The 24,393-nt window shown below is 39.1% G+C and overlaps 1 protein-coding gene across 1 annotated transcript in view; it reads right to left on the bottom strand.

Annotated features, from left to right (window-relative positions):
* Nucleotides 1-24,393, bottom strand: part of KLHL29 (kelch like family member 29) — a 401,354-nt gene that overhangs the window by 167,595 nt on the left and 209,366 nt on the right. Inside the window, exons 4-5 of the mRNA XM_042440747.1 lie at nucleotides 22,005-22,146; nucleotides 20,679-21,221 (exon numbers count right to left, since the gene is read on the bottom strand). Coding sequence (XP_042296681.1) covers nucleotides 20,679-21,221; nucleotides 22,005-22,146 — 685 coding nt within the window. The remainder of the gene's footprint in view (nucleotides 1-20,678; nucleotides 21,222-22,004; nucleotides 22,147-24,393) is intronic.

Below are 24,393 nucleotides of genomic sequence, written 5' to 3'. Positions count from 1 at the left end.
AGGAGAAGCACTTCCTCCTCTCATGTTAGAACCTGGGCTCATTCACTAAAGATCAAGGGTTCAGGGCAGATAATTTACTTCACCTACTGCATAGTAAAAGTGTGGAAATGACTATCACCAGATGTAGTGATGGCTTAGATGGCTTTAGAAGGAGATTGGATAGATTCATGAAAACCTGGACAGTGTGCCTCTATATATCAGTTGCTGGGGAGCCTTAGATGGAGGGTACAATTGCACAAATGCTCTGTTAGTGGACTCCCCTTGGATAAAGAACTTTGGACTGGTCTGACACACCTCTTATGTTCTCACAGTACATAAGTCTGTTGGAAAATGCCACAAGGATCGTAATTGGGAGTGCATATTTATTCATATCTTGTAAATATAAGAAACCCTGATATATACTGTCAGACCTTGACAGAGATCTTGACAAACATGTATATTACATCCAAAAATAAAATATATGAAATCTCCTGCAGTGACAAGAATATGTATAAAAACATACTTTTTTTGGACTGAGACCATTGTAGAAATGCTAACAAGAGCTTTAGATTGACCTGTATGTTGTCACATTTCCTGTAAGCATTCTTTCTGCAATACACTTTCACTATATTCTGAGAAATACCATGGCTTAGCTAACCTTATGCTTCAATTAGATAAACTTTTGAGGATAGTGGAAAAAGTGCACTGAAACTTCTCTCTTTTATGAAAAGAAATTTTAAGCAGAATATCTTACAGAAGAGGCGTATAGAATCCACTCTTGGAATGATTTGGCATCATGTATTTTTCAAATTAATAGACAATGAATTATATTACCAAACATCTAGTATTGAGAATATGATGCTTTTTGAGTACATTCTGGTAAACAAATGAAAAATCTTCTCACTCTCTGAATATGACAGCTTCCTTTAAAACCCATTAGAAAAATCAACTAACATTAATATGTACATATTTGACAGAGAACTGAAAGGCACATAGAACAAAGTGCCAACTTCCCATGTGGGAAAGCTTGCCAAGCATCGTAAGATCTGAAAAAAGTGTATCTAATATGCAGCAACTTTATACCAATGTGTTCATGCCATTAGTAAGTACCAAACTGATAGAGGCTGTATCTGCACTGCAGAAATAATGCAGTTTGACACACTGCTTTAACTGCCATGGCTCAATGCTACAGAATTCTGTGATTTCTAGTTTTGTGAGATATTTAGCCTTCTCTATCAAAGAGTTCTTGTGCCACAACAAACTACAAATCCCAGGAGTCCATAGCATGATGATTCAAACAGTGTCAAAACATTCCTGATAGTTTAAACCATGTCAAACTGTATTCATGCAGACGCAGCTATGGATCTCAGCATTAAGAGACTTAGGCCTGTTACACACGGGCTCTTGAGGCGCTCCCATCACGTGATAGGGGTTGGCCAGGGACCTAGCGTCCTCACCGGCCTCACCCCTATCTCGTGATGGGGGTGTAATAATGGCGGTGCCCTATACACACAGGCACCGCCATTATTACGTGTCGGACACATAGTGTCCGCACGTCACGCGGCGCTTATGACGTCGTGAGTGCGCGATTGGCACCTCGCGGTGTCATAACCGCGCCGCGGTAAGAAGCGCCATTTTGGAGCTTCTTATTTGCTCCGCACGGGAGTCACACGGTTTGGCTGCTGCAGCTCCCTCGCAGAGCAACCAGCAGCGCCGGCCTTAGTAAAGCTTGAGGAAAGTTTCCCCTTCTCTCCTCCCCTTTGAACTTCAGGACATGTGCCCCCTTTGAGCCTCAGGACACAAAGTCTGTCTCATAGAAAGGGTCAACTGTAAAACTGTAATAATGATGATGATGATAATAATAATAATAATAAACTTTATTTATAACCCGCTTTTCTGTTACAAAAACAATCAAAGCAGCTTACAATTTTTAAAATCCATCCAATATGCAGTATATAATAGATCCTGTAAAAGTCAGGATCGACTTTGTGGTAGGAATTGACTCTTTACATAAATGAATCCGGTCCTGCCATTGGGCAGATTTAGGCAGCCATCTCTGCCTAGCAGGTGATACTGGTGGGAGGGTAGCAGGATGGATATGTACCAAAAGTGTTACAGGACACATGTCTAAATACATACATATGTGTGTGCACTACGTGGTCTATCCAGTGCACTGGCTACCAGCTAGCAGGTATGGCGACTGGCACTGTCCCACCACTCTGGCTGAAGTACAACTCAACTCCCAGTCTGTTCTATAGAGAATGGGAAAGGGATGCCATCTTGTCCTTTGACTCAGGCAAGATTGGAGGTGGCGAAATTTCTCTGTGTTCAGGAAAACAGGATACGTTTTAAAAATAAATGTCTCAGGAAGGTAAAAAAATTATAATCTTGGGCTCGCCTGAGCTTTTTCTTTCCTTCCCTCCTTCTGTTCTATTTCTTGCCTTCCTAGTTTTCATTTCTGACTAATTGATTCTAAGCTCAGACAGCCTTAGAATTAATTAAAACTGCATGGTATCATCAGCATAAGTAGCATGACAGGCAATGACAGCATGAACAGCCTTGGCCCTGCGTGAAAGGGAACTGGTGGGGTGAGACGAGAGCATAACAGCCAGATGTCATTGCAGGCTGGAAAGGAGGCTGAAACACACCCACCCGGGAGACTTTTTCAGCAGGGCATTATTCAGTGCAACACATGAAAGCAGAAAAATGCTCAGTGAGACAGAGATTTATCTACCATGCTTTCTCCCAGTATTTCTATGTTTGTGTTTGTCTAAAGACAAGTGTCATTCCACATTCGTACCTCTGGATACGCTTGGTTCCCTAATACAGATTGTCATTTGATATCATTAGAGAGCCACCCCCCCAAAAGAAAACCCCATGATCAAATCAATCACACAAACAAACCAACAACAACCAACAAAAGAAGGTTTATACTTCATAGAACCATAGGATGGATGGATTTTTAGTCACTGTAACTTAATTTCCTAATACAGCTACTCAGAGTTACAGAAACTAGAGAAACTTGATTATGCAAAATGGAAGTTTGGGTTTCAGAAATGAAAATCCAAAGAGCCACTTAAGAGTTAGAGAAACAGATTCTGGGGATTGTCCATCACCTAGTCAGGGAAGATCAGTGTTATTTTCTGTAGAGATAGATATTTTCTGAAATGGCCCCTTCGGCCTTGTTTACATGAATGCTTATGGTGAGGCTACAACCTACCTAATGTGTTCTGGACTTGAGCTGCTTTACACAGTCAAAGAGCTGATGAGAGTTTGTTGTGCCAGAAAGAAACGTGCTCCTGAATAACTTGAGCTGGTCCAGGCACACACTAAAGCGATAGGAAGAAGAGGAATTCTTAGCAGAAGGCTGCTACAGTAACAGAAGGATTTCAGTGAAATGAGATCAAACACTGACATTTTCCAGGAGAGGATCTGCCCCTCTGGGCATGCCATTTGCTGCTTCAGTCCCAAGCCCTCTGATCTGAGCCATTACCTGAAATGATGCATCAAAGCAGGCCTTCAAATAAAACTGGTCAGATGGGTACTCTTCTAAATTGAGTCAACATTCTGCTCTAATTTGCACTCTTAAAAGCATGTGTGGCTTTACTTCTCACCCAAAAAATGAAACATAGATGGGAAGGCATGGCAATAATTTAAGCTTTCTAAGCTCCCAAGCCCCTTTGTAAAGGTAGCCAATTTTTTTCTTTATTTTTGGCTTGTAGTCTGAAGCACTGATGATGGCCATATCATTTTTCAGACCTTTTCACAACCCAGTTTTTAAGGAGAATGCAAAGCTGCATTTCTCAGCTGTTGCTGTCTAAAGTGTGCCTTTCACTGTTATATTTAACACAGGTTTGTGGCTTAGATTTCCTTTGATACTTTTAAGGAGTAATGTGAGAATAAATGATAAAGATGTCACTGAAACCCTATGCTGTTCTGCATCTGCCAAGGACAGTTCCAATCCATGAATTATCGGACAGGATAATGGTTTCATTTAGTGTGCACTTCAGGGCCCTTATTACATCCATTAGTGACAATTTTGGAGTAGCAGTGGTATAGTGTGTCATTTTGTACTGAAGAAAAGCTGAAATGAGTGGACTCCAAAATGTGCAATAACTGTCAACTTTTGATCATATGATGAGGGAAAATAAAGTGATTGGAAGAGCATGGGAAAGATTTCCAAACCTCATACCCAAGGAAAGTTTAAGTCCTCCCATTTCAGCTATGACAGGCTTTCAGTCAAATTGAGATAATTACTAGTCTCGGCCCTCTCTTCTGTATGAAATTACAGGAGGGAACATATACTTATATCACTTCATTCTGACTGTCCTTTTGCATATTGATTTAGACTAACACAGCTAAGTCTTTGAATTCTACAATCTGGGTTAATGGAGTAAGGGATGCTACCTCCTCCAAGCTGGGAGCAAGACACAGCCCAGCCAAACTGCTCAGCAGCTGAACTCCCCCGGTCATTTGCACCATGATTTTCTTTTACACATAGTACCCAGGTAGAGTCTGATTGGAGGATTCTCCCAGTATTCAGTGAGAGGAAACTGGGACTCTCTCAGATTTACTAACTATGTACTGGCAGCTATTGGCTTCCATGTCAGTGGAGCAGGTTATCTCTCCCAAGTTTTAGTCTGGCCATTAATGGAGATATCCAGATTGCTGACGTCTGTCCCCAGAACAGGTGGACCATTTTACACAGTTCCTTAAAGTTGATGCCAAAACCCAGAGTAGATTCATAGTGGAAGCCAACAGTTGCTACTGTAACATGGCTAAGGTATTTCCATGAACCTTCCCAGCAGTGTAGTGCTATACTAAAGGGAAACAGGTGATGCTATACCATAGAGAAATAGGTAAAACATTCTATATCACAGGGAAACAAGTAGCTTTTTGTATTTCTCTTTGTGAGTACAGATGCTTAGATGTAACCCATTTTGCAGACATGAAAACAGGATAAGACTATAGTCTACAAAGCAGATTCACCCCATCATGTGAATGCCATGTTCGGAATAAAAATATGAATTAAAAATGTAGACAAACACAGATCACATTTTTATTCCAGTGATAGCATTCACATGATGGGTTGAATTAGCTCTATTGTCTTCAATCTTATCCTGCTTTGTCTATGTCTATATTTATGCTGTTTGACTATGTTTATGTGTTCATTTTTGAATAAAACTATTTTAACAATATATTTAAAAAAAATGTAATCATCTGCTTGTTCTTGTCTCTTATGTGTGAAAGCTGCCATGAAGGAGAAAAGCATATCTCTTGAAAAGTATTAATGATGCATTAACATCTGTTACTAATTGTTCACACACAATGGTCTCCTTATGCACGCAATACATTTAAAATGAGGGGAAAGAAGTAGAGGATTTCAATTTTTTCTGGACTGCAGCTCCCATATTCCCTCGTCATAGGCTATGGTAGGAGTTGTTGGCCAAAACAACAACAACAACACCAAACACACACACACACACAGATCTGAAAGCAATGGTAGAAATTCTGTGTGCCTTTTGGTGTACATAAGCCCCCACAGACTTTACACGCAGCTTTTCTCCACAAGACTGCAATCATTAAGACTGTGGATCTAATTTAGGTGTTCCATAAAGTTTCAGCCTGCGACATTAATCTTTTCCTAAGTTGCTAGGAGCCGAAAGCTGTGGCACAGGTAAGCTGTGAAATAATTTCCCTCTGGATTTGACAAACTTAGAAGTGACTCTGGTGTCATGAGATATTCATGATTTTTCTACACTTAAATGTATGTTTGCAAAAGCATGCAAAATTGGTATTAACAAAAAAGTATAAACATAATCATTTCTTCATGATATATAATTTATTTCTCTGATTATCCTCATTTCCTAGTAAGAACAGCTTCATTAGCTTTATTATATTTGTTAACATTTTAATGAAACCTCAGTTATTGTAGTGATTATGAAAAATAAAGAAAGAGAGCTTTTTTCCGTCATAACAGCTACTTTTCCAATCACTTTTTGTTTTTGTTTTGCTCTGGGTAATTGGAATATCTGACATCATCAGGTCCAAATTTTGGTGAGAACTTAGCAGCAGCCAACTAAAAGTGCTTACATTTCTCCCAATGTCTTTTGGGGGCAAAGTAAAAACATAAAATAAATGCTATGCCACAGAATCATAGAGTTGGAAGGGGCTTCATGGAACATCGATTCCAACTCTGGGCTCAATCAAGGCAGGCTCTCTAGCTAAATCATCCTCAGCAGGTAGCTATCCAGCCACTTTCTGAAGACACCCAAAGAAGGAGACCCCACTACCTGTCTAGGCAATTGGTTGCATTGTTCAACTACTATTATTGTCAAGAAGTTCCTTTTCATGATCTATCAAAATCTACTATCATGTAACTTCAGTTAGACCTGTCTTACCCTCTGGAGCTGCAGAGAACAGGCCTGCTCCCAAACCTCTATGACAGCCCTTGAGGTATTTACACAGTACAGTCACATCACTCCTCAGTCTTCTCTTCATCAAGCTGAACATGCCCAACTCCTTCAACCTTTCCTCATGTTTTGCTCTCCATACCTCTTATCACCCTTCTCTGAACCTGCTCAAACTTTTCCTCATCCTTCTTAAAATGAAGTACCCAGAACCAATGGGGCCTGACCAGCTCAGAATATAGTGGGACTATTACTTCCCTTGACTTGGAAATTATGTTTCTATTAATGCATGCTAAAATAGCATTCACCTTCTTTGCTGCAGCATCACACTGTTGGCTCAAGTTCAACTTTTGATAAACAATAATTCCAAGGCCCTTTTTGCATGTAGTACTGCTGAGCAACGTATCCTCCATCCTATACTTGTGCATTTGGTTCTTGAAGCCTAAATATAGAATTTTGCAATTTTTTCCCCATTGAATGTTAGTTTTTAGTTTTTAATTTTTTAGTTTATCAAGGCTTATTTGAATCCTGTTCCTGTCTTCCAATATGTTAGCCATCCCTCCCAATTTTGTATCATCCGCAAACTTGATATGGATTCCCTCCATATCATCTAAGCCTTTGATAAAAATGTTGAACAGTAATGGCCCTAGGACAAATGGATGCGTTTGATAGTGTTTCTGTCTAGTCTTTATTGTTTTGCTAATCAAAATATTATGGGGAGGGGGCTTATCAAATGCTATCCTGATAAATGACGTCCATAGCATTCCCACCATCTACTAAACTAGTGACCTGATTAAATACATGAACATACATGGATGAACAGAAAATAAACTATTAGAAAGCTCAGGACCTGTTCTCTTGAGGCATCCAAACTGCCTCCTTGAAGAGATTAAATTGCTCTCTCTCTCTCTCTCTCTCTCTGTCAAGACCTTTTTCATTTTGCTTAGCCTTTAGTTCAGTCTCAGATATCTCTCTCCCTTGCAGATTAAACTATGACCTTTTATTCTACTCTTGGTTTTATTTTATTTTAAACAGATTTAACACATTTTAATTGCTTTTATTGTAAGCTGCTTAGGAGACCCTTTTTTGTATGTGAAAGCAAGCAAAGAAAGCATCTTAAAAACAAACAAAAACTGTTCTTTAAAAAACACCACTGAGATAGCTTTCAGCAGTCTAAGCTAGGGACATAAACAGCCAGACCCTTTGCTTCACTCTGTAGTGTGCTTTCATTTCACCGTAATATAACACAAGTATGAAATCTAGAGCAGTGGCTTTGAAACTAACAGCTTCCTCACTAAAACCCTCTCACTTGCAATTGCAGATGCAAGGAAAAGGATACCCAATCCATCCAAAATGGATAGGTGACCTTGAGGCCTACAACATCTTCTCAAAACCACATGATTTCCATGGCACTAGCTCAGAGATTTCTCAGAGGAACATCAGTGGGGGAAAACCATTACCAGAAGGCAGAAAGTAAGAAAATGACTGTTCTAGAGAAAGGAGAGAATGAACAAAGGATCTGTCATTACTGCTTCTAGGCTATATTCATGTAACCGAATATATGTAAGTAGCTATATATGTGTGTGCATGTGTGTGTGCGTGCGCATGCGCGTGCTAAGATAGAGTTACTTCTTCATATTATGCAGGCTGGAAGCTGCATCACACAGATGCAATGCTTTCATTATTTCCAAAACAGAAATGATACTAATTATATCATCTGTCTTCATTATAAAAGCTAAACAAAACTTTTCATTCAGAGAGAACTGCCATTTAGTCAATTAACAGGTAATGACCCATAATACAAAGAAGATTGAAATTGGGAATTACATTCATGTTAGTTTGGTTCCCTGGCTCCCCTCAATTTTGTTCCTTCAGTGAGTGGGAAGAACAGACTCTTCGCTAATTCTTTTCCATTAATGGCTTCTCACTACCCTTGGGAGCTGGTCCAGAAACCTGTACAACTCAAATGAGAACAAAATTGACTGTTAAACAGATCATTCAGTTCTATGATGTAAACAGCTTACTAAGTCAGTGTGCCACACAGGCAAGAATTAACTTGGCAGTGGCACAGAATCTACGTGCTTCTAAGTCCAGTGTTTCCCACTGTACAAAACACACAATTGCAAAACAGCTATGATCACTACTACCAGCCTTATTTTCACCTTTGAGTTACCAGCTCAAATCAGTGATAACTTTCTAATCCAGATAAGCCACTCAACAGAACATACCTTCATATTAAAATCTGACCCTTGTGTAAGCAGCTCTCTTGGGAATCCTACTAAAGTAAATGACTTAAATGAGAAGTACCAAGACCAACGGAATGTTTAAACAAGGTCTAAATGTTTGCGGAGAGATCACTAATTATTCATTAGTGTCTCTCACCTTTGAATCAAAGGGAACAAACACATGAGGATTATACTAAGGAATATCATACCTCCTTCAAATAAGATAAAAGCACCTGGATACTATTAATAATCCTATGGCCGATAAATAAATCTATTTTTTTTAAAAAAAGGAACACTAATTGTCAAGCCATGGAAATTACACTGTTATAACACAGTGAGCTGGACTGGTGGTGGTAGGGGAGAAAAAAAGTACTCCTTCCTTATAGAAGTGAAATCACCTTCCTGCCAAACTTAGGGGTGTGCTGGGCACAAGCTAGACAGCTAAAACCTCACTCTTGTTCTTCTTTGTAATGTTTTGTAGTATCACTTTTCAAGTATTTGACATAATACTACTGGACAGGGGAACCACATCCCATTGAAATTTGGGTGTCAAGATTTGGACCCAACTTTAATTACGGCCCGGAAGCAGTAACAGCAGTTTAGAGGTGACAGGATGAAAAGAGGCAGGAGAAAAGCTTTCATATGCTTAAAGGATTTTGTATGTTCCCTTTTCATGTATTTTAATTTTGGTACTGTATTTCTCTGATATTTATACTGTGAATCCAATGGCTTATGTTGATGCTATTTAGTGCTGTGAGACTGGGGAAAATTTAGTAAGCCAGTCATGAAATTGCAATAGGGATGAAGTAGGTCTCAACGCCTCACTTTTGGAACTCATTAAAACACTGAAGGTCTGGACTGATTCCTGAATATCAGAAAATCAAAATGCCTTGTTAATTCTTAAAAAGGTGATAGTGTAGACAGGCCTTTTCCAGTGCATAAGCCATATATTATGATCCAGAGCTCCTGACCTTTTGCAAATTCTCTTCCTGTTTGATTTGCCTCTTTTGACACATGAATAGTTAATGAACTGAGGCAATAAAATGGAAAGTGGATTTTGAAAACAGTGTTTCTAAAACTGAGAATTAGTAAAAAAAATTTTATCATTTCTTTTGTTGTCAATAGAAATAGAATTAAAGTGCCTGAAACTTTTCCCCAAATTATTTTTACCATGGGCCCTTGGCATCTGCTGGGATTTGATTCAAGGATCCCTTGTGGATACCAATAAATCTTTAGATGCTCAAGTCAGGTTATATAAAATGGCAAAATCATGACTTGCTTTTGGCAATTTTTTTAAAAAATTAAATCCATGGATATTTTGAATCCATGGATGCAGAATCCATGGAAATGGAGGGCAAACTGTACTTTACATTTTATATTATCATTATACAACATGTAGGCAGTTGTACTCTGAAGCTATAAAAGAGACAGAATTGTTCTAAGGTTACCATATATACCCGACTATAAGTCAACCTCATGTATAAGTCAAGGACAGGTTTTGGGGCCAAAGTTATGGATTTTGAGGGTAAAACTTGGATGATCCTTCAGTGCATATATTTGCGCGCACAGCAACAGTGACTCTAACTGATGCTTTTTGCTTCAGCGTTTCAGTTTTGGTTTCACCCTTGACTCCCCAGACAGCAGCAGCCAGTGCAGGCAGAGAGGTACTTTTGTTTGTTTAACAGCAATCAGTCCCCCAGGACCCTTTCTGGTTGGATAAAGAGAAAAAGAAACCCTCTCCCCACTACATGGGAAATCCGAAAGAGCTGCTATCACATTACCATACTGACTCATAAATAAGTCAACCTGCGATTTTGGGGTCAAATTTTGGGAATCAATTTATAGACTTATTGACGAGTGATATATGGTTAAAGCATGAGTGGGAATTATGTAGTCCCCCAGATGTTGCTGAACTGCAACCCTCTTAAGCTCTAACTAACATAGCCAATGATGAGGAATGCAGGAAGCCACAGTCCAGCAACATCTTAAGGGCCGCATGGATCTTATCTTGTCTTAGTGAGAATGAATAAATGGATAAATAAAGTTTTAGAGGTTCTTAAATATTTATAGCAAATCACTGGAGAGCACTGTTCTGAATCTCTGGCAATGAACTATGGCATAATTGAGAGATTGTTTTAACAGAACTAAGTTTTAATGTGTTTACATTTCTTTAAATTGTCCTCATGTGTTTGAATTGTTAAGTGATTTTATTGATCTGTATCCTGCTGTGAGTGCTACTGATATATACATGCCAGTGGCTATACTGGCAGTGTGGCTCTGAAAGTTGTACATAGTATAAAAAAGTAATTTTTCCAAAGTTCTGTAGTGCCACTGGCAACAAGCCCTGCCTCTTGTTCATGAGTAGGCACAATATCTCTCACTTCCCACATGATGCCAAATTGGGCAGATTTATTATCTCTGGGTTAAAGGCTAGAGAGATAGTGTGTATGTCAAGGGATACCTCAATTTAAGGAGATACATACAGTATTGTCTTGTCTTTAAAAAAGTATAAAAGGGGGCATGAGAAAATCCTGTTTCAAACTATTTAAAAATAGGGGAAAGCAGAGATAAAAAGTAAATAAATACACACATGCACACAACATACTCTAATCTGAATTAAAAATGGGAGTGAGAAAGAGATGTGGCGACCATGCCTAGGTTATTTAAACATAGTGGAAGTGAAGACAGAGAAGAAACCTCTTTCTGCACTGATTGAAAAAATAATGGTATAGAGAGAAAGAAGAGAACAAAAGTAATTGCTAACCAAATGGGATGGAGGTGAACTGATTAAAAATCTCTTAGAGAGAAAGAATGATGGGGGCCTGTTAGATTCAGAGTGGAATGGCTACTGGCTCGCTGTATAATTCTTCCCCAAACGTAAATGACAGTGGACAGTTTTATATGAATCTATGACTAAATCTGGACTAGCTAAGAAAACTCTCTAAGGGTTTCTCTGAATTTTTTTAAACCTTTTGTCCCAATTTATTTTTGTTCTAAGTAGACATTAAAAAGATAAAAAAATTAATAACATTATTTATAACAACACCTAATGAAGCTGGAAGAGGCAAAACAAAAACAGAAATCTGGGTCATCATATCTTGGGGTGGACACTGGAACCCATTCATTCACTTTAATTCACAGTCAAATCCACAACTTTTTATTCTGAGAAACTAGATGATGCCACAATGGAGCCTCAAAATGCAATCTTTAAAAGAGCTTTGCTCAGGCATCCATCTCTGTGCTAAGCACAGCAAGACAGGTGAAGACACTACCTTCTAGCTTCCTACAAGGTGTTATTCCCTTGTTTAACTCCACCAACCTTCACAGATTGGGAGGAATATCTTCTGCTTCACTCGTATGCAAAATTTAAAACTTTGATCAACAGAGCTAACGTGATCCAAGAAATGAATAATTGACTAGATACACTAAACTTAATCTTGTCCAGACTTCGCTGGAAGAGTTCTGAGAATGCTACTGGATTACTACTGGAATGCTAATGAGAACATATAAAACACAGCTGTTTTGCAAATCTATATGGCTTAGAAAAAACCTAAATTATATTACAAAGGAAACTTGCAGCACCTTTGAGACTAACTGTGTCAAAGAAGTTCCAGCAGAGCTTTCGTAGACTTGGTTTACTGAGGTAGCAGATCAAGTCTATGAAAGCTCATGCTACAACTTCTTTCACAGTTAGTCGCAAAGGTGCTGCAAGATCTCTTTGCATACTGATATTCCAGATTAACATGGCTATGTCTGTGAATAAATTCTATTGTTATTAATAAGGATTGTGCAATTGCTGCTTTTGCTGGATCTTGAAAAGATGTCCTGCCACCATCAGGTCAAGGGAGTACCACATGAAGAACTACCGTAGCTCATATCAAAGACAGCATGACAATGGCAGTTAAGCAAGACATCAAGAAAGTAGCACTATGGTTAGTGTTCCTGTGTATATTATGACTAATATTATAACAGCACTATTTTAGAAAAGCAGAAGCGGTCGGAATCGTTCTTTATACTTCCCCAAGAGGGAAGATACATCCAAATAATTACTGGAGAAGAGCAGAGTTTTACAGTAAAAATCTGTACACTCCCCAAACTAATTATAAATCACCAAAGGAAGGCTGCAGTAAACAACCTATTTCTTTTTCTTTTTCTAATTTCTCTATGTTGCATTTAACAACTTTCAGCTAATTTTCCATGCCCCAAGTTTTAGCAAATTTCTGTAACTCACTTCTTTCACATGGGGAGCCGTTCTAAGACATGACTTGAAAGAGAATCATGTATCTATAGGGAATGATTCCTTATCATGGAAATGGGACAACTGAGAGTTTAGGGGGAAGGTAGAATGGACAATTTATGACATATACAGTAGGAAAAATGTTTCCTTCAAGAGTTAATTATAGCAGAATTAAATACCCAGTTCACATATTAATTATCTTTAAAACACAGGTGGGCACACAGTCAAGAATGCTTACCTTTGCATAATGCAACACAAAGCAAGAGTGTACAAGCAACACCTATTCACATCCCACCACACAAAGATTAAAGAACTGCAGAGCTAAGGCTTGACTTGAGCAGTTCCATGTGGATACACCCAGTGTTATGTTGTGGGCCAACTCCACCACAGTACACACACCATTTCTTCTTCACAAATACGTAAGCTATTCAATTGCATGTAAGCACTCATGCCTCGTTGAATCTCTATGATACATTGATCCAAGAGCCAAATTCTGTGAACTAGCAATGCAGCTGAGGTCAGTAAAGCGAGCTCTTAACATTTGCAGGCTTGCCATCTGTGGATGAGAGCATCCGCGGACAGCAAGCGCCCTTGTTTTCAATGGTGGCCCATGCACATGAAGTTAGAACAACAACAAGCCTATCATTGTTGTCTTTATACCAGTAAATTAGTTGTGAGACATGAACATTTTTTAAAAGAAAACTGTTGTGTGCAGTCCTCAGCATAATTATTTTTATTTTAGGGTTCTATAATAAAAGCAGACAGCAGGACAAACGACTTGCCCCCAAGTAGCCAATAGCACTGCCTATTCTACATGCTTTGGGGCCTTAGGGCACTCTTCATCTTTTAAAAACACTTCTAAAGGTCTTCATTTGGCTAATTATACAAAGGTTTATTCCTACTTCCTACTGCAGGAAGGGACTGCAGTAGGAAGTCCAATGATGCTTGGGTTGAAGAATGTCTAAGGAAAGGCTGAAAAATTGTTTGTGGGTGGAATATGGAGACGTAGTCACCTGCGTTCCCCAAATAAAGATATTGTGGTAAAAGTTTATTTTGGAAGCATCTTAACTCACCAATCGAAACAGCATTTTAAATTGTTCCACATTTAAAACATTGTCTCTGATTTGGTAAGGAACGCTGATAAGGGCTGTTGGAGTGAAATTTTCAATAAAGCAACCCAGGTATACTAGAAAGTAGAGCTGTTATAAAGGACTACCAAGTGCTAAAATATCTGGAGGCATGGCTTTGGCTTGCTAACATTTATGTTTATTTCATACTGGAATGTTATCCAATATCAATGTTACCTAATATCTCCAGTGGGCAAGCAGAGCCCTTCAAGGGCTCATCAGAAATAGAGTAAATATCTGTATCTGGAACAGGTCCTAAGGTATAGTCTAGACTAGAGAAATGTTAAGTATGCATAAATTCCACTGAGGAGAAAATAAGTGGAACTTACTAATCTTACTGTGAATTTCAATATAATGAATTCAAGCAAGAGCTTCAGTTTAACTAGCGAATCAACAAAAGTGTTGAAGACAGCTTGATTATGCTTGCTATCCTTTTTCACAAGTCTACACAATGCTGCTGTGATAAAGTGGACAGAATGCACAAGCTCTTAGAAATACTGTAAGTAGTCTTTAAAGTCCTTTAAATAGTATTATATTATTTGAAACCTTTACACCTAGAAAACAGCGCAGGCTGAAAATAGAGAGTTGTGTCATATACAAGAGCCACTGCGTTTCCCTGCAACAAAACGCTCTGGATGAGGCTTGACGAAATCTATGTTCCCATGAAAAAGACTTCTATACACTCATGTCCCTACACACCCTACTGTGTGTACATGCTGCTTTTCTCTTTTAGTGGCCTCATTTTATGCTTCATGGAATGGTAATCAAAAGGGGAGCAATAACCTTCAAGGACTTCTTTCCAAAGGATTACTGTCAAAAGCCACACAGCAGTGGACTACATCAAAAGATAGAGGTTCAAAAGCCTGTAGGCATGGACAGTACCTCAGCCATCACCTACTGGATGCTAACCTATTGGTCTTCAGCTGGAAAAAGTTCTCCCCACAACAGAAATATAAGCTTCAGGAGAAGCAACTCATCCATCAGGAAATATTTTCAATTCTATCAATGGCTGAATCCGCACTGCAGGAATAATCCAGTTTGACACGACTTTAACTGCCACAGCTGCATCCTATACAATCCCGGGGTTTGTAGTTTGTTGTGGTACCAAAGCTTTCTGACAAAGAATTAATACCTTATACAAATTCCAGGATTCCATAGCACTGAGCCATGAAAGTTAAAGCAGTGCCACACTGCAATATTCCTGCAGTGCGGGATGCAGCCAACAAGTGATTAACACCATTAGTGTGCAAACCAACCCAGTTACCTAGTCCCAGTTCTTTTATATTTGGATGTTCCACAGTAGTAGCAAGGCTGAACCAATCTATTTCTAAAACTCTTTCATCTAGCATGTTACTATGTTAGGGAAAGTTCTGCTCTTCCCCATCTTAGCAAAAATAGAATCCCAACGATGGCCACTTGTCTATAATGCATTGTAACTTCTGATCATTAAATTGTAAGTACCTCATACTTTAAACTGTACCATTTCCTCAGGATTTTTACAAAAATGCTTTCTGAAGTATATAAATATAGTTAAAGTTGTTCTGCTGATTGAAAAACTCTGTCAGGTGTCTACCATAATTTTAGTGGGAAGCTAATTTTATCTGAATTGCACTCTAATGCAGACATCAATGACACTTAAAATGGAAATGCAAGGTAGCCACTTATGGCACCTGAAGTGTAAGACACAGTAAACTACAGTCTTTAATCACATTCTTAAACCCAGTACTATCCACTTTCAGCCTCCCTAGATTTCAAGTAGTTGCACCAAACTGCTAGCACTGAACCTAACTTCATGTTTGGGAAGTGGCAGACAGACCATCACTTGTACTAATGGTTAAAACCATCAAATGACCAATTAAACCCACCCTTACCTTTCATTTTTTGAGTCAAGATCGTCATATTTCAAAAGCAGTCTTGAATATACTAGGAAATAACTACTGTGCAATTAGTAAAAAGACAGTAGTATTTATTTATATCATATAAATGTTTGTATGATTTCAATAGTTACATATTCTAGTGGTAGTTTTTTGTATACATGAAATGAACCTGATTAAGGAAACACAATAGATTATCTTTACAATGCTTTACATACAGTGCTTGAAAATACTATCTTAAAGAAATATCTAAGTATCACCCCTCTGTGCTACCAGCTAGAAGTGAAGAGGCCAATTGTCGCCACTTGGAACATAGTTTTATGGTATTAAGAAATAAAACTTAAAAGACTGCTTCCTTAAAATATATTAAAACACAATAACATAAAATGTAAATGTTACTTCTCTTTAAAAATTAATTGGACTATATAAAGGCCTTAATTTCATTCATATGTCAAAAAACTGTTGAACAGTTTTCCTATAACCTGTTTTGAGCTGAGATTACTACTATTTTTTTATATGTATTTGTTTACTAATAAAATCGAAAAAGGCTATTAAGAAGAAACATCTTAGTGAACATACTCAAATGCAGACCCTGCAGGAATACAGCTCAGCCAAATGAAACATAATTAGGGAAAGCAAAATGTGAAATTTTAAATCAGTTCACTAATGATGTATAAAAACATCAGTATCACTTATTTTGACTGGCAAGACATGTTCTTTTCATTTGGGGAATTGTCAAATAAATACTCCACACTAGGCTAGATCATCAAGCAAAAACAATAAAAATGGGGGATAGTGTGTTTTGGGTAAAGCTGGGGAGGGGAGAGGAGACAAATAATGATGGGATTGCAATGAAAAAGCTCTCCAAGTCCATCTGCACCAGCATTTTCTCATACTGCTGGCCAATGCTCAGCCAAAATGACCCAGAAAATCTTTGGAAAACTGTTACTAGAATAATTCCGACTGTATTTTTGAATCATTTTACATTGCTACAATGCATTTCCAAAATCTTCCTTTGGTTTGAATTCAATTTGAAATCAGGAGGAATCTAAAAGTATAAAACATGTTGTTGTTGTTGCTGCTGCTGTGTACCTTCAAGTTGTTTCTGACTTACAGCAACCCTAAGGTGAATCCATCACAGGCTTTTCTTGGCAAGATTTGTTCAAAAAGGGTTTGTCTTTGCCTTGCTTTGAGGCTGAGAGAATGTGACTTGCCCAAATTCACCCACTGGGTGAGCATGGATTTGAACCCTGGTCTCTAAGAGTCGTAGTCCAGCACTCAAACCACTACATCATTCTGGCTTTCCATAAAACATCTAGAGAATTAAAACAAACGTATGCTTATTATACTCAAGGTGGCTTATATTAGGTATTTGTTTCTCAATGTGGCAAACTATATGTCTCAGTTGGTGAAATGAAGATTTCTTCTTTTTAAGATGATGCTGTATCTGCTGTTTTTGTACTAGGTCTGAAAAGAGCTTTAAGGAAAAGATCAAGAAAGAAAGGAGGAGAAAATTCCAAAAACCAATGCACATCTAGCTTTGCTTTTCAGTCATCTTTATCTGGATGCTTCACTGTCTCTCTTAAATGAGAAGTAATAAATCAGATGCTGATGACTGTAAACAGAGAAGCTAGTAAAATCTAATTCACTAAAATAAGAGCAGAATGCCCTACAATTTATGAAAAATTGTAAAGTTAATACATTGACAGCTGTCATCAGTCAAAGCTAATATCTGCTTTACTTCTACATGAGATGCATGCATTCTAAGAATGGAGTTCCCCTTTAATTCAAAGTCTGGACTAGAAAATTTGAGAATTCTGCAGGCACCTGACTTTGGAAACTAAGCAGAGGAAGGAACTCGCAAAACCACCTCTGAGTATTCCTTGCCTAAGAAAACCCTCTGAAATGAATGGAGTAGCGGTTAAGTTGACAAGCAACTTGAAGACGTGCATACACATAGACATTTCGACTGTGCTACAATAGTGAAATTGTCCAGTTTTTATGAGCATCCTGTGTTCATAGAAGAAGAAAAAAACTGCCTTTAAAAGAAAAAAGAAAGAAAACTGACATATAAATAAAATGGAAATCCTAAACCAATCATAGTTTGGCTTATATTAGGGTTACCATATGTCCCAGAAAACCGGGACAATCCTGGATTGGAGGGTCTAAAAAGTGTCCCGGCCTGGATTCCTGCTTTGTTCCGGGCCACATTTTGTCAATCTTCAGTCTGACTGGAGATTGACAAAAAGTGCCGGAACAAGACAGGAATAGTCGGCTGAGCTCAGCTCCTTCTCTTACGTGATATGAGTCACATCTCCTCCTCCTCCTCCAAGATGGTGGTTGCTCCAGCGCCAGGTGGAAAGCGCTGCCAGAAGCTGGACCCAGCCTTGAGCAGCCCACTTGGGCTGTGGCCCTTCCCTGGCCCCGGACTCGGTCCTCTTCAGCGCCCTCCACTAGGATGTCTCCTCCTGGGGGTGAGGCATGGCCTGTGAAGCCTTGGCCAAGGAGATCCAGCATGGCAAGGCCTCCCTCTGTCTCCACCTGGGCCCCAGGAAGAGTGGAAGAAGATGAGGAGGAAGAGGAAACTGGACAGTTCATGGCAGGAAGCTGACGCAGAGATGGCTAACGAGTCCCTTCAGGTAAATGTCAGGCATGTGTATGTGTGTAGTGTCAGCGAGGAGGGGTAAAGGGCACCCTGCTTGCCAGACCCAGCCTGGACCTCCTCCTCCATCCTTTCTCCTCACTCGTCCTTCCCTGCCAGAAGTGGCAGCAGCGACAGAGGCTGATCCTCCTCCTTCTCCTCCCTTGTGCACAAATTTATATTAATGTATTTTTAAATTAATATTTTTGGGGTTTTAGTTTTCCCCTACATTTTGTCCTGGTTTTGTGGAAGAGAATTATGGCAACCCTAGCTTATACTGAGTACAATGTTGACTACGTTAGGCTATACTCACGTTTTTCTAAGTGATGTGGTGACCATGGACCCATTATACGAGTCAATGATGCATTCACCATGGACCCATTATGTGAGAACATTTCCTCAACTTGAAATGTATAAAATGAATTTTGACACCTAAGTTTTAATATTTTAAGGGAGAAAAACTACTTGCCAACCTTGATTTCCTTGGGAAATATTTCTTTGACAGTGGTAGGCATGTATGGCAGGCCAACAGATTCTTGTGACATTTCATGTTCGTTCAAAGTAAATGCTCGAAAACTGTGAAAGTACTTTGGTTCCAAAATCAATATGTGAAGCAATTGTTCATAAAAACAGGGCATTTGGTATGGATCTCTTCATATAAAAACAAAAGATATTTACTGTTAAGGAAGAAATCTGATTATCAAGGAAGAAATCTGATATCAAGGTACACAAGAGGTTTTAGTATATTTAAATCTGGATCTTGTTTGTATATATAAATAGTTTTAAACATTTATTGGCGCCTTTGTAGCCTTTTATGTTCATTTTTCTTAAGCTCCACACTATTTCAATTTTGAAATGGTGAACATTTGTTCTTCTTTTTTCCCCAAGAGAGGCATACTAATTTGAGAAATAAAGCAGAACCCAGAGATTAAATTGAAATGACTGATATAAAGCTGAACACCAAGTAAAACACTCCATTGTGTCAAAGAGTTGTAATACAATTAAAGAGCTGTCATAGTGTCACAGAAATAAGGTGACTCAAAGTATGTATTTGTTTGTTATGTTCCAGAGAGAAATTTCAATCTGCTATGAGTTGCAGCTTTACATGCAGTAATAGAGAGCTATTCTGTTTTTGTAAGAAAGCAGCATTTTCACACAATATGGTCTTCCCCACCAGCAGAATATCTCCCTGGAGTAGATTTGATAACCTGACAGTGAACTGACTATGCAGTCAATATGGGGCAAAAAGAAGTCTAGGCACATAAAGAAATTAGTTCACATTAGGTACACTCCCTTTGCATGTCTAGCGTCTACCTATCTGACACTTTATTGCTCTGCGAATTTCCCAGAATGGATCTGAACAAGGATCAGATGCAGTCATAATTCTCTAGACCACATTATTGTATCAGTTGTTGAGCCAGGACTCCCTTGAACACCAGGTCACAGGTGAACTATTGAACATGCTCTGCTGCACAGTCTGTGTATGGAAGAACCTTTGGAGCAATGGGTAGGAAAAGAGTACCCTCCAGATGTTGCTGGTCTGCAACTACAAGTTCCTCTCATCATTGACTAGGAGCTGCTCAGTGTTGCAGTCCCACAGCATCTGGAAGGCTGCATTTTGTGTATCTCCATCTACGATACTGTCCAATCCACTGTCAGAACTGACTGGAACATCATCCAGTTCTTCCTTAAACACCAAATAAAAGCATATCTTTAAGTGTAATATCAAATACTGAAACTCAGAAAACATAACTTAAACCAAAAAGCCTAGTCTTTCTTATAAGTAAGTGTTCCTCAAGAGAAAAAAAAGGTAGGGGAAGAGTGACAGCTGTCTCATGTGCTTTGAGATGCGCATCTCTACTTTTTGTTTTTTTGAAGTGCCCTAGGAAAGTGTCACTCAGTATCCAAACAACTGAACAGGTTCTGCTGTCTTCTTAGAAGAACCAGTTTGTCATCTTTAATTCATGAAAACCTACCACAAAACATAAGACAGGGAACTGATGCTGGAGTGCCAGCACAGGAATGTCAACACTACAGATGCTTTAATTGGCAATGGTGCCTCTTAATAAGGTGGCTGGCAGAACTTGAATGCTACACAATCCACTACACACACACATACATTTCCAAGTATGTATAATCCCAAACACCAGGCACCATGAGCAAGAAGGGTTCTGGGCTGACCTACCTTTTGGATGCCAAGGGTCTGTGAACTCGTACTTCCCCACACCAACAGTCCGTAGCATCTGTACCCCATTTGTGTTGTCTTGGCTGCCCGTCTGGTTAGGAGGAAGCTGAGGAGCAGCCTGCCCATTGGTAGCTGGAACACTATTGGGTAGAGCAGCTGAAGGCAAAGCTGGCGGAGGTGGAGGCAGGATAGGACAAGTCATGTGGCCGTTACCTACTGTACTGTGGCCCGGGTGAGTCACCTGGCCAACCCCAGTCATAGAAGACATAGTAATGGGCTGGCTGTTAGTGTACAAAGGCTGACTTTGCAGGTTCACAACCATGTTACTCAGAGGCTGTGAAGGCTGCTGCTGGAGCTGGTAATGAGCTGGCATTAAAGGAAGCTGGGGGGTAACATGTGGAGGGAGTGAGGGTGTAACTCCAATGACAGGGGCTTGGACGTTCACTGCTGGGCTGAAGGTCGGAGGTTGAGTCATCCCATAAGAATGAGTTATAAGAGTTGGCTGGCTACCTGCTGCAACTGTTGTAACCCATGGAGCTGTACCTGGAAAAAGGAAAGCTAGCAATAAGAACAATTCTGGCACAAAAAAGAATAAAAAAGGATGTCCCAATTGTCTCCTCCATCCTTTCTCTCAGTTCCCCACCCTCCTTCTCTCTCAATGCTACCAATAGTCTGTCAACCCTTCCTTTTATATCTTTAAAAAAGGTGGATAATCTGGAACTATTCCAGATTGGTAAATGGCTACAGGTGCTACAACATGGCAGGAAAGCACAAATGTTAAAAATACTGATCAACCAATGATGCAGAATGTTTACAATCTTACACATTTTCAGCTTTGTGCGGTTTAAGTATATGCTTCCAAGAAAATTAACCTCTTTCCCCAACGTGTTTTCATGGCTCCCTGACAAACACTCTGTGCGTATAATAACCGTGTTCCAGCCACTACAAAGAGATTGTAATTAGGCGTCTGGCATAGCTGCACAATGTATGATATGTGTCTGGAAGCTGGAAATCATTTCAGGTAGCTCTGGACATAAAAAGAGGTCTTGAAGTATTATGCAATAGCACTTTTTTTTAACCCTGGCAAAGACAGAGAGGGGAAAAGAAAATGCTTTAATGAACTTGCAGGCATCTGAATACATTTGTATTAGCCCTGACATAGGAGTAACCTGAGGGGGTCTTTACAACTAGAAAGAAAAGCCAGCTGTAGTATTAAAAAAAGGACTCATGATAAAGTCTTATTTAGAAGGGTAATTGGAGACAGCATAATGAATTTGCTTTGAACAATTTCCCCCAGCAGAATTACAAATAAGGCTGGAAGCATACCTGGGTTTTCAGTCTCCCTCATCTGTTTAGATGGTGGCTCATCTGTGTCCCAGGGTGTAGACTGATTGATGGGTGTCTGTCCCCACCTTACACTGGTTGCTAATCCTTGTAGCTGATTCTCTGTCTTGGCTATGCAAGGCGTCTGTCAGAAAATGAAACAAACACATATTTAATTCAGACTAATATACACACAATCCTGCTGGCTTTGTGTAATAGCTGTTAGAAAATTCATATTGCATGTATCCATACTTACATTACCAAGGAAAGATAATTATGATTTCTTTCTTGTATGAAAACTGATCATTATTACAGTTAGCCCAGCCATCATTCATATATATATATATATATATGACAAAAGGGGGTTTCATATAGTTCCAATGTAAACATTTTCCAGAATATATCAGTGTACAATGTGGCTATAGATCTTTACAACATTAGCAGAATGTCTGTGCTATTGGTCTGGCACATTAAATTAGAGCACTTCAGATTGGATCCATTTGCTGGCACAACATAATACAGTACAGTCATCATACTTCAGAGCTTTTAAAATACCTACAGTATTGAAAAGAGCAAGACGTGTGTGGGGGTGGGGGTTAAAAATCAGAAAGACAGTTCTATATAAACAATCATACAGAACGAAATGCTGAACAAAATAACCCTTGAGCTTCCCAGTTTGTCTCTATGACTTTGATAGGGAGAACAAGCTTTCAAAATTATGCATTGAAAAAGCATTAACTAAAAGTTAACTCTCCTTTAGAAGAATTACTATCTGACTACTTCAGCAGGGATAAGGCACATTTATACATCTTCCCCTCAAAAGGAACTGCTTCACCCCCCCCCCCAAAAAAAATAAAAATAAAAGAGAAGACACAGATTTGCATGTTGTTTCAATATGCTTGTTATGGATGTAAACTGAGAATTAATTACTGTAAGTGGAACAGCAAATCTCTCCACAGTGGGAAAGACTATGACCATCTGACCTGCAGTCTGATCCACCTGCTATAACCAGCGACGGGGCAACCTCAAGATTTTCCTTGCTATTCTGCTCTCCCCTCTGCTGAGTCTTTATCTTTAGACTAGATTTGGGCATGACAACACTTCAAGCAGAGGATAGTCGTTTGTGAGTCCCTCAAATAATTATCAGTCCTATGTTTGGGCACACTGTATACAAATGTTTCTGTTCCGTCTAAACAAGAATGATGCATTGTAAGAGCCATACAAGTGCCTCCAAAAGAACGTCCTCTTTACCGAAACAGGAATGTTGACTTTGTATTTATGGCTTGGGACCTTGATACTTGATGGAGCACTTCTCCCTATAACTGCTTGCCTGAGGATTACGGTTTGCTGGGGTTTCTCTGTGCCCCACTGGTGAAGGCAATATAGTGTTGGGACATGGGAGAGGGCCTTCTCAGTTGTGGCACCCCCACCTGGAGCCCTGACTGGCACTAACGCTCTTGTCATTTAGGTGCCATGTTAAAACTTGGCTGTTCATCAAGCCCATTGGGTCTCATGAATTCATCCCAAATGTTGTTGCACATTTTTTTTTAAAATTTCAAATCAATTTTAAATTCATTACGGCGTTTAATATATTTTTAGATTTAAATTATTTCATTGTTTTGATCTGTTTAACTTGTTTTATTGCTATGTGTAAACCTTCGTGTGAAATATTTTGATATAATAATAATAATAATAATAATAATAATAATAATAAGTTTTATTTATAGACCGCTATTCCGCAATGATCATAGCGGTGTACAGTAAAAATTGCAATACAATACAAAAAATTGCAAGTCCTCTCTCCCCCTCAAGATGGTGGTCGGGTGGAGGGCTCTTAGTCTTTCCAGGCCAGGCCTCGTCTCTCCCCCTGAAGATGGTGGTCGGGGGGAGGGCTCTTATATATAGGGCAGGGTATAAATATTTTAACAACAACATACTTTGCTTTATTTTCTGTTACCTCCCCCTCTCCCCACCTCACACAGTGAGATCAACCTATCTCGATATTCATGGGCTTATACAATACTGATGGGAAAATACACACACAGAACAAATTGTTTTCATATCCAGAGCTTGCCAATCATGACAGATACAAGGAAGTGTTGCCCTAAAAGAAATACGAATTTATTTCAAGTGTCGGTGAGTGAGAGAGATACCGGCACTCATTTTTCCTGTCCAAACAGGTGATTATTGCTTTCAATGCTTACAGAACCACATTTGTTATGCATGACCCTTGCAATCCATGAACACAAGTGCTGAATATGGCAATCCAGACTTTTTACAACTATTTTAAACAAATGTTTCCTGATCCAGTTGGAGGGTCTCTTCTGAACACAGGTTGTATCTGCCAGATTGACAAACAAGAAACAAGACCATTTTTCTTCAACCAAATGCT

This window comes from Sceloporus undulatus, chromosome 1 (assembly GCF_019175285.1).
Source record: "Sceloporus undulatus isolate JIND9_A2432 ecotype Alabama chromosome 1, SceUnd_v1.1, whole genome shotgun sequence".
In the NCBI taxonomy this organism is placed as follows: domain Eukaryota; kingdom Metazoa; phylum Chordata; class Lepidosauria; order Squamata; family Phrynosomatidae; genus Sceloporus; species Sceloporus undulatus.
This window is presented reverse-complemented; position numbering and strand designations above follow the sequence as displayed.